General features: G+C 42.3%; 1 protein-coding gene across 3 annotated transcripts; it reads left to right on the top strand.

Annotated features, from left to right (window-relative positions):
* The first annotated feature begins 169 nt into the window (after positions 1 to 169).
* Positions 170 to 8,233, top strand: trmt2a (tRNA methyltransferase 2 homolog A). 3 transcript variants are annotated; one of them, XM_007901777.2, is made up of 12 exons: positions 170 to 230; positions 1,394 to 2,033; positions 2,434 to 2,542; positions 3,324 to 3,505; positions 3,837 to 3,951; positions 4,473 to 4,588; positions 5,173 to 5,284; positions 5,445 to 5,567; positions 5,995 to 6,070; positions 6,522 to 6,638; positions 6,999 to 7,095; positions 7,792 to 8,209. In XM_007901777.2, exons 1-12 carry the CDS (start codon positions 206 to 208, stop codon positions 7,931 to 7,933), a joined length of 1,854 nt encoding a protein of 617 aa, XP_007899968.1. In that variant the 5' UTR covers positions 170 to 205; the 3' UTR covers positions 7,934 to 8,209.
* The last annotated feature ends 1,957 nt before the right edge of the window (positions 8,234 to 10,190 follow it).

Below are 10,190 nucleotides of genomic sequence, written 5' to 3'. Positions count from 1 at the left end.
CCCCTCCCCAGCCGCTGTTCCCCCCCCCCCACCCACCCCAGACCGGCCCCAAAACCGACTGCAGACGAAAAGGTTTTATTTTTTTATTATTTTCAACCATTGTAAATACATAAACACATTTACTATCTCTCTCCCTCTCCCCCCCCCCCCCCCCGCTCCTGCCCTTCCTCCCGGCATGCCCGGCTGTTAAGATGGCGGCGCCCACATGGTAGCAGAAGGAGCTTCTCCCAGTGACTGACTCCCTCCCTCTGTTCCATCAATTCTCTCTCTCTCACTGACTCTAACTCTTTCTCTCACCTCATCTCCGATTCTCTCTCTCTCTCTCCCTCTCTGTGTGTGTGTGTGTCTCTCTCTCTCCCTCCTGACGAGGCAGGTTAGTCCGAGGGGACTGTTTGACACCAGTTGGTGGGGTGAAGGGTGAAGGGGAGGGAAGGAAAATAAAACCATTTTATTTGGTGAGAGGTGAGAGGCACTTCATTGAATGAGCAGCTGGAGGTACCCCCCCCCCCCCAGGGCTGGTTCAGGCAGACGTTACAGATCCTCTCGGGAAAGAGAAATGTTTTTCCCTCCTCGCGTCTCTCAGGGCCCACCGTCCCTCAGGAGAAAGCCGGTGGTGCACTTCATGGCTGTCTGTGGGACACTGCTGTGTGCAGATTGGATGCTGTGATTGCCCCCAAACATTCAGCCATGATACTGCACTGTGAGTCCTATGAAGTGTTTGGAGGACGGCCCTCCTGAAACGAAAGGCACTGTTACCAGAAGTCAGGCTCGTTTCTCCTCTCTGTTTCCCTAATTCTGTTTTGGGAAACCCAATATGTGTGTTGGGGTTACGATGATGTTTAACCGAACAACAATCGTTGTCTGACAAACGTCCCCACTGCTTGTTGCACTCCAGCACTACCTCCCTGTTTGATAGGCCTCCAGAGCTACCAGGAACTGAGTCGGAAGAATTCCTGCTTTCAGTGACTGTTCTGCCCTTCCAAGTCCTGTCCACTAGCCAATTGCCATCAGCAGTGCCTTGGAGAACTGTGGACCCACCTGGCTAAGGAACTGGGTGACCAAGATCGCCACAGATCTTAAAAGCCTCTCCCGCCCAACATGCCCCAGTTCTGACAAAGGGTCGTGGCCCCGAAACGTTGACTCACTTTCCTTTAGATGCTGCCTGACCCGCTGAGCGTTCCCAGCGACTTCTGTTTTTGTTACAGATTGTTACCAAGCAAGTCACTTTGGAGCCAGCTCAGCTCCGAGGAGTCCCTGCTTAACACCCCCGCACCCCCAGGGGACAGTCACTAATTGGTCATTGTCATTTGACATCCAGCAATCTTAGGTTTGAGGTCTCAGTTGGCAAATTGCAATAGCATGAACATTAACAAGAGTATTGTATGTATTTTAGAATTAACAATGGCAGAAGAAAGCACTTGTAATACTGATACAACTCCTGGGGAGTTTGACAAAGAGAAAGAGACATCTGAGCCAACTAATCTTACACTGCCTGAGGAAAATGAAGATACCAGTGTCTCCGCTAAAGCACCAATGGAAGAGAACGAGTCCAGCAGCGACATCTATCGATATATCAAGGACGATCTCTTTACGTCTGAGATTTACAAGATTGAAATACAGAACCTTCCAAAATTTGTCAGCTTCAGCGACCTGAGGAAATTCCTCGCCCGGAACGGACTCAATCCTCACAAAATTAAACTGTTTGGGAAACGTCCTTTCGCATTTGTGACTTTTAAAATGGAGGAAGAACGAGACAAAGCCATGGAGGCTCTTCAGGGGCAGGTCTGGAAGAATCGAAGCCTAAACGTACGCTTAGCGAAACCAAAGGCCGACCCCATCGCCAAGAAACGGAAACAAGAAGGCGTGGAGAACGATGACCATGAGCAGAAGCGCATGGTCCCGGCCGAAGGCTTGGAAGAACCTTTGAGCAAACAGATTGCTGACGTGGTGACACCGCTGTGGAACGTTCCTTATGAGAAACAGTTGAAGACAAAAGAACAGAATGTCTTGCAAGTGCTGGGCGTCTTGACCAGGTAATGGGTGTTAGACTTTGAAATCACGTGCATACACATCAGAGAGAGATCTGAGAAATGAAATAATATAAATACAGTAAACTTCACTCACATAAGTTGCATCAGTTGGGACCATACATTTAATATGACTTGTGCAAGGTACGTTATGTCAAACTTGCATAGGATATAAACTCTTGAACGGGACTTGGGCAGATGTACGTCTTGGGCGATTATATGGTTTATACAGATCAGACGTATGGGAGTTTTACATATATATAGACACACAGAGAACTAAAGCTCTAGAAATGTCTTAAAAAAGGGAGAAATTTAAAGAACATGTGGAAACTTAAAAAAAGAACAAGTTATTGTGTCCAATTGTCACTGAATATTCTGAATGTCGTCTTCTTTTCAAACCCGATAGGGAAATAGGAAACAATAATAAAGCCTTTTTACCGTGGGTGTCTGAACAGAAGAAGAAACATGGTGACACCTGTTGCCCACTGCAGGGAGTGAAACCATCACCATTACAGGTATAATAGGGAGAGAGGATGTTATGCCAACTTAGCTAATTTATTTTACTGTTCTGTTATAACTGGTGTCAGTTAGCAGATCTCAGCCGGGCGATCTTCTGTCTCAGTGCCGAAATGAGCCAAGCTTCCCCTCCCTGGTCACTGTGCAGTGAATCTTTTCTCCCCCTTTGCTGCGCTTTTCTTATCCTTTCTTTCCAGCACATTGGGATGTCTTCCCGACGTGAAAGACGCTGTACAAATGTAATTTGTTGTGTTGTTTCTGGGTTGCCTGTGTGTGGGCACAAGGTGTGTGGACACTGAGTGTGATCAGCACCAGTTAGTTGTAAAGCTGTTTTTTCTCGACTTTGTGAGAGGAGAGAAAAAAACAATACAACACTCAACATTACGACAGAGTATATGTACATTTCACAATGACTAACTGTTTCCCAATCAGATTGTACTGGATTTGTTAGGTTTATAAATGAGAAGAATCAATGTGGTGTTTAATTTAGGGTCTTTATTGGGACCGAGTGGTTCTAGCTAATCTACGGCTAGATGGCGCCAGTGTAACGTACTGTATTTGGTTCAATGCTTTAAGCTCGTTTTCACAGCAGTTCTTACAGAAACATTAGGCTTCATTTTGTTGTGCTTTTTTTTTTCCTTCCTCTTGTTCTCACATCTGCCCCCCACATTTGTTGCCTTTGAGACGCAGCCTCACTTTGTTGAGCCACGGAGCTGCTGTTGTGGACAAACACCATCTACCTATTCCCAGTTTTGTGTCGTGACTGATTTTGTGTTTCAGACCGAATACCGTAACAAGTGCGAGTTTCTGATTGGTGTAGGAGCGAACGGAGAGGACAAGACAATAGGATGCCGTTTGGGTAAATACAAGGGAGGCTCATGTGCGGTAGTGGAACCGTTTGAAACGATTCACATTCCAGCTAAGATGAAGGCAGTTGTGAAGTCTTTTCAGGACTACATCAGGTTATTAAAACACTTCACTGTTTCGGTGCGATAAGGCGCTCTTATCAAATACAAGGATAATATGTAGAAGTGGCAAATATGTAGTATCAGACTCACCTGGTTTGCAACAAAACCACTGTGTGCATATGTATATTGTGTGTTTTTTCTCTCAATTTCTACTTCAAAAGTTGTCAGACTTTCTCAAAATTAAATTTTATGCTTGAATTTTAATATTAATAATCGTTGCATTTGATATAACGCCTTGTCACATCTTCAAGACATCGCAAAGTGCTTCACAGTGTAGAGTGAAGTGTAAAGTGTAGTGACTGTGCATTTTATGTTCTCTCCGCAGGTCGTCTCCTTATTGTGTGTACAGCCCAGAGACGTACGAAGGTCATTGGAAACAGCTGACTGTGCGCACCACTAGAGCCAATCAGATAATGGCAATAGTTTTCTTCAATCCACAGGTGAAGCAACAACAACAACAAATACATTTACATAGCACCTTCCACATCAGGAGAACATCCCCCTCCCAAAAGAAAAAGCAATAAGATTTTTGAGTTGAGATGTTTTCTCCGCCACACTGTAAATTAAAAGCAGCAGTAAAAAAAAACCTCAAGTGAAATTGAACTGAACAAAGGAATAGGAGGAGCCCATTCAGCCCGTCGAGCCTGTTCAGCCATTCTATAAGATCATGGCTGATCTGTGCCTCAACTCCAATTATCCGACCTTGCGCCATATCCCTTGACACCCTGAGCTGACAAAACAGACCCAGAAGGTCTGTGTGTTCCCAGTCTATCCCCTCCTCCACATCATTAAACAATTGCGGGCAGAATTTAGGTCAAGACGCATTTCTGAGGCTATCCATTCATTTTATTTGGTGAAGTTTCTGTTTTGCCAAAAAAAATACACCTACAATCCAATCTACAGTGATAAGGCGCTATTATCAAATGCAAGGATCATTATAACTATATATGTTTATAAGTAGAAACTAGGCAAACCGGAACAAGAGCAACTGCAAGGAGAACTGGCCAAGTACTTCACAGAGGGCAATGGGAAGGAATGTGGAGTTACCTCTCTCTATTTTGCACAGGAAGGCCAGAGGTAAGTCAACAGTGAGACAGATTCAGGAAACTCCGCCAATACAGACAATGAACTTTCATTACTGTCTGTGAAAAGCCATGTTTGATTATATTCTCTGGAGGTTTTTTTTTGGAGGGGGAGGGTTGGGGGGAGTGTAAAATCTCTGGAGAGTTGATGAAATCTATGGGGATAATTCTCCTGCCTGACTGCCCTGCACTCTCCTTCCCCACTCCACCCACAACCAAATCTGTAACATACCAACAATTTCAGACAGGAGGAGACCGAACGTCTGTGCAACTTGCCAGCAGATTCCTTTCTTTGCATCTATCTGTAAAAAGTAAAATCGCTTGTTCGCTTCACTGCTGTTTACAGCATGAGACGTAAATTGCCTGCCGTGTTCACCTACAGAATAGTCACTGGTTTGCAGTAAATTACATCAAATGCAAGTCCATTTGCTTTGTTATCAGTTAGTTACTTTGCGGCCTGAGATTTATAATTTTTTTTAATCTAACCTACTTAGGATGTATCCACTGTCAAGCTAAACATTTAGGAGATTTGACGTCTCGGCTCAGAATTAAGTTTTTTTTTTAAAAATCCCTTCACAGGAAATCGCCAAACTTGGAGGATCTGCCGCTAGACCACGTCACTGGGGACAAGTATATTTACGAGGAGTTGCTCGGCCTCAAGTTCAGAATCTCTCCTCACGCCTTTTTCCAGGTAAAGATATTTGGATTTATTTTTGTGCCCGAGGCAAAGGATGTCTGATACGCTTCCCGTTCAAACTCCCTGAATCCACGTCTACAGGGAGAATAGGGGTGGGAGGAGACTTCACCTGATTAATGAACTCTTCTTTCTCACATGTAATTGCTGTGTTCAGGTCAACACCCAGGCTGCAGAAGTGCTTTATTCAGCAGTTGGAGATTGGGCCGACCTGAATCAAGACACTGTGGTTCTCGATGTGTGTTGTGGCACTGGAACTATTGGCCTTTCCTTAGCAAAGGTAAGTGATTGTGTGGGAACATAAGTGGTAATGATGTCTAATGAAGTGTCCAGTCAGGATTCTCCCACTCCTTTCAAGTAAAATGACTGAAGTGAGGTGCTCCAAGTTGCAATGTCTCTCACTGTTGGTAGTTTTGAATAGATCGGTTTGTTTTTATTCAACAGTGATTTCTCTCCCAGATATTTTGAACATTACAGGTGCTGATTGAAATCTTTCTTTTGATTCCAGAAGCTCTGGCTTGTATTCTTCATTAAAAGTGTAATTAGGGAGTGAGTGATTATGATGTGTTGTGTGAGTGCTTAGACTTCCAAGCTTGGTTTATAACAGCTATTCAAAAGCGAGGAACTGTAATTATTTGAGGGTTCAGGGATATATTGAGATTGGATATTTTGTTGACTTCAGTATAATTTATTCTCTTGCTGCTCAGAGAGTGAAGAAAGTCATTGGGATTGAAATGTGTCAAGCAGCTGTGGAAGATGCCAAAGTGAATGCAGAATTGAATGGTTGGTAACTCATGTGTCCACAAAGATACAATTTACATTTGTCTATCCCTCCCCCTGTGGGAGTACATTAATTCAATTTATTCATTTAAGTGAGTTATTTTGCACTTCACTCTCCTGCTTGGACAAAAGAGCAAGATAGGTCAACCTGTGATTCCCTTATGGCATCAACAACTGTTTCAGATGCACAGAGCAGGTTCAATACGACGTAGGACTGACTACCTGCAAGGACAGTTTGGAATATCTTGCAAGCTCACCTCTTGGGGTGTGTCAGTAAATCAAAACTAAACCAATTTTTTTAAAAAAACATTGTAAACTTAAACCCAAAGCATGACCGTCCAATGCAATTTATCCTAAGTGTCACAATCCAATTTCACAGGGTGTCAGGAAGTTGGTTTAATTTGAATTAATCCGATTTCAGGATTTGTATTGAATTTATTTATCTTCCATTCAGGTATCACTAATGTAGAGTTCCTTTGTGGTAAAGCTGAAGATCTCTTCCCGACTGTGATCAACTCTGTGACCTCCCAGAACCTGGTCGCTGTTGTGGATCCTCCCAGGGCCGGGCTACGTAAGGGCTCATTTGATATTGAATGTTGGGATTTTGTCAGCTCAGCATTTTGTTTTATAAATAGGAAATTATTCCATCATCTACAACCCAAAACGCTGGAACACCCTCCCTCTATCCCTCCTTTCCTTGCCCCCTCCCCTTCCGCATCTTCAGATCAAGGCCTGAAGACGTTCCACTTGAACCGTGCCTAGTCACCTTCCCCCCGCCCCAGGCTCGGCGTCGGGCTCCACCGCTGTCGAGCGCTCTGGGAAGCTGCCCTGTGTCAGGCGCTGTGTAAATGCAAGTACTTGTTGTCAGTGATGGATGCTCCAAATGTTGACTCTTAATGTTGTATATTTTCCCCTTCCCCTCCACATGCAGACTCCAGAGTTGTGCTGGCATTAAGACGAGCGGAGCATCTGAAGAGTCTAATCTATCTGGCCTGCAACGCTCGAGCAGCTATGAGTAACTTTGTGGAGTAAGTAATATTTCAGCAGCGGTGACCTGATGCATTCCAGTAATCGTGTTGTAATAGAATTTTTTCTGCCTTGCAATAGTTTAAAAAAACAGGCACTGAACCTGTAAATAATCCAGATCAGCTCTGAACAAGGACTTTTTTCCCCACTTGTAATCAATAAATGTGATTGCTTACAAACGTATCCTGTACCAAAGTAAACTTTCAGCTTGAATATTCCCAAATTTTCTCTGTGCACTGGCTGTGTCATCCTAAGCTTCTCCACTGCAAGTCAAACAAGTCTTTGCTCCCCTCAAACAATCATCTGTATTACAGCAGAATTCACAGAAGATTAAATTAATATCATTTAACTGACGTTGGCAGTGGGGATTATTAATAGTTTAGAAAAAGATTGCTTTATTATTGTACTAATTGTTTGACATCTTCAGTTCTGTAGAACTGGTTATAATTCACATCCAAATAAATGGACTTGCAAAGTAATTACTGCTTAAAATGACTTCTGGCTGGCAGAACATTGCTCATTGTGCTTGCTGAACTAAACTTCAAGGGTAGGATTGTTAGTATCGAAATTGGCAAGAAATGCTGAACTCCAGCAAAAAAAAACACACCTTAAGGCTAATAAAAGTTTACATTCCCATTTTGTTTAGGATTTCATGTTCAGAACCATGAGGTTAACCATTGTCTTCACTTTCCCTCCAGCCTTTGCCGTGCCCCATCGCACAGGGTGAAGGGAGCTCCGTTCCGTCCAGTTAAAGCCATGGCTGTGGATCTTTTCCCCCACACCATGTATTATGACTTGTTAATATTATTTGAGCGAGTGGAAAAAGATCAGGATACATGAAGGAATTAAAGACAGAAAATGGGAAGTAATCGAATCGACTTGGAAGTGAAATTTTCACATACTTTGCCTGCTCTGTAGCAGTAGCCAGTAAGTATTTTATCCCATCACATTAAAAGTTCTTTCAGCTCCTACAACACATGTATAATTTTGTTTATCAAGTAATGTAATGTATGAAATGATAGTGATCAGGAAAATGTTCACAGTGTTCATAACACCTTACATATTCTGTACATTCCCAGCTTCTGAAGCCAAATAAACTTTGGTCAATACTTTAAATGTTGGCACTATTTACTGCATGTGAATCATTGTGCTGTTAAGATTTCTGGTTTGACAATAACTACACCATCATTGAAGCCTTTAGACTGTGACCCTTGTGTGCAGCAGAGCAAAAAGTACTCATTTATATATACCTCAAATCACCTGCTTTTTTAAACAAGTTACTTGTAAATCAACTTTCAAAATCTAACCCAGAGAAATGATCCAATCTGTTAATGGACACTGAAGAGGTTTTCAACCTGAACTTAGTTATTCTAAATTCATTAACTCATTCTCCTACCTTCCTCGCTTTTGTTCCCTCCAACATTGTAGTCTTTATTGGGTATCTAGATTCACATTCCACTGAGTTCCCACGACTCAATTTGTGGACCAGAACAGAGGTGCCGTAGTATCACCTCGTGGAGAGAACAACAACAAATAGCATTTACATAGTGCCTTTCCTGTCGGCAGGATGTCCTAAGGCGCTGGAGAAAGAAGGAAGCAGGGGGTGGGATCAGTTCTCCCTCCTCTTTCCTTCAGTTGACAAACTGACAGGTTCTGTTAATATCTTTCATATTGTCATCAATCCCAATGGTCCATGGGTTCAGGTGAAGCATTGACAAGTCAAAGCATCGGATTGACCATTGCAATGGAAAACAAGGTGCATCTTACACAATTTGCTCCATTAACCAATTTAAGATAAACAACAACTAATATTTGCACTGATTAAAAGAGGTGGGGGAGCAGTTTTATAATGAATTATCAAACTTTATTGCTTCAAACTACAGAGCAAAAAAAAACATCACACTCAAAGGAGGGCCCACACACGAGTATCCAGATGGTTGTGCAGCTGCAGCAAGCAGAGGCCAAAGGACATGTACACAAAGCCAAGAAGGAGCCACCAACACACACAGCAGTTGGTGTGGCAACCGCACACCATACACAATTAATTAGTGTGCATCACTTTTTTGCACTGCACGTTCTCTACTGAGACACCATAAGGACTTAAAACTCACAGCGCACAACGTGAACTTTGTAATTATGCATTTTTTTTTTAAAAGAAAAAATAGGTTCTCCCACACCCCAATCTCCACACCATTTGCAATATTACAATTGTGCAATTTAATTTTGTTGGGAAATTTGACAAATCATAAAACGTGCGCAGTAACACAACAGCTTCCACCTTGAAAATGTCACTATCTAAGGACTTCATTCCCTTTTGACAAACTGTCCAATTGAAAGACGTTAGCACTTCAATTTGAGATCCTTCACAGAAATTCAGTCACTGGAGAAGGATGTGTTAACTGAAAAGTAGTTTTGGTGACACACAGCTTATGATTTTAAGTGTAGACCACAGAATAAGATCATAAATCACTTAATGAAGCAACAAAATATCTGAGAACTACAAAGATAAACCAAGTCAGTGAAGCCTGATAAACTGTTTCTTTCTTGACTGAAATAAGTTTAAAATGGGAAGTTATAAGAAACTGGAAAGAGAGGAAAATAATCGAAAGGTTCTGAAAATCTCCACGATTGTTTGTAGCTACAATTAACCTCTGTAGAACTTTTGACTTTCATAAATGCTTTTACTAATCTCCTTAGCTCCAGGTCTGAATTTGTCAAAAGCTAATCTCCTACCCTGAAATGTCACACATCTAGAACAGCAGTAACTGCACATGGCTGTTACCTACGTTTAAAGCCAGGAAATTTTAGCAAGTTACATTTTTAACACAAGCAATGTTTCAAAGAGAAAATCAGTAGCATCTTAATTTCACCTTTTACAAACATTGTGAAACACCCGTACTGTTAGGTTTCTGTACCATTGCCAAAGGTAAGATGAGAGGGCCAGGTATATTTCACAAGAAGTTTGCCTTTCAAGCATTTAGAATTTAAAGCCTATCTCTCTCCAAACATTTATTAGTAATAATCCTTGCATTTGATATAGTCAAGTGCCTTATCGCGTCTTTGAGACCTCTCTCAAAGTGCTTCACAGAATAAACTG

Source organism: Callorhinchus milii, unplaced genomic scaffold (assembly GCF_018977255.1).
Source record: "Callorhinchus milii isolate IMCB2004 unplaced genomic scaffold, IMCB_Cmil_1.0 Scaffold8, whole genome shotgun sequence".
NCBI classification, from domain to species: domain Eukaryota; kingdom Metazoa; phylum Chordata; class Chondrichthyes; order Chimaeriformes; family Callorhinchidae; genus Callorhinchus; species Callorhinchus milii.
This window is presented reverse-complemented; position numbering and strand designations above follow the sequence as displayed.

What these genes read in the sequence shown, in the direction of transcription:
- trmt2a (XM_007901777.2), top strand. Translation starts at nt 206, where the DNA reads ATGGTAGCAGAAGGAGCTTCTCCCA. An exon ending in TAGTTTTCTTCAATCCACAG is followed by an intron (nt 3,952 to 4,472) that starts GTGAAGCAACAA and finishes GTTTATAAGTAG; the next exon opens with AAACTAGGCAAACCGGAACA. An exon ending in AGTGAATGCAGAATTGAATG is followed by an intron (nt 6,071 to 6,521) that starts GTTGGTAACTCA and finishes TCTTCCATTCAG; the next exon opens with GTATCACTAATGTAGAGTTC.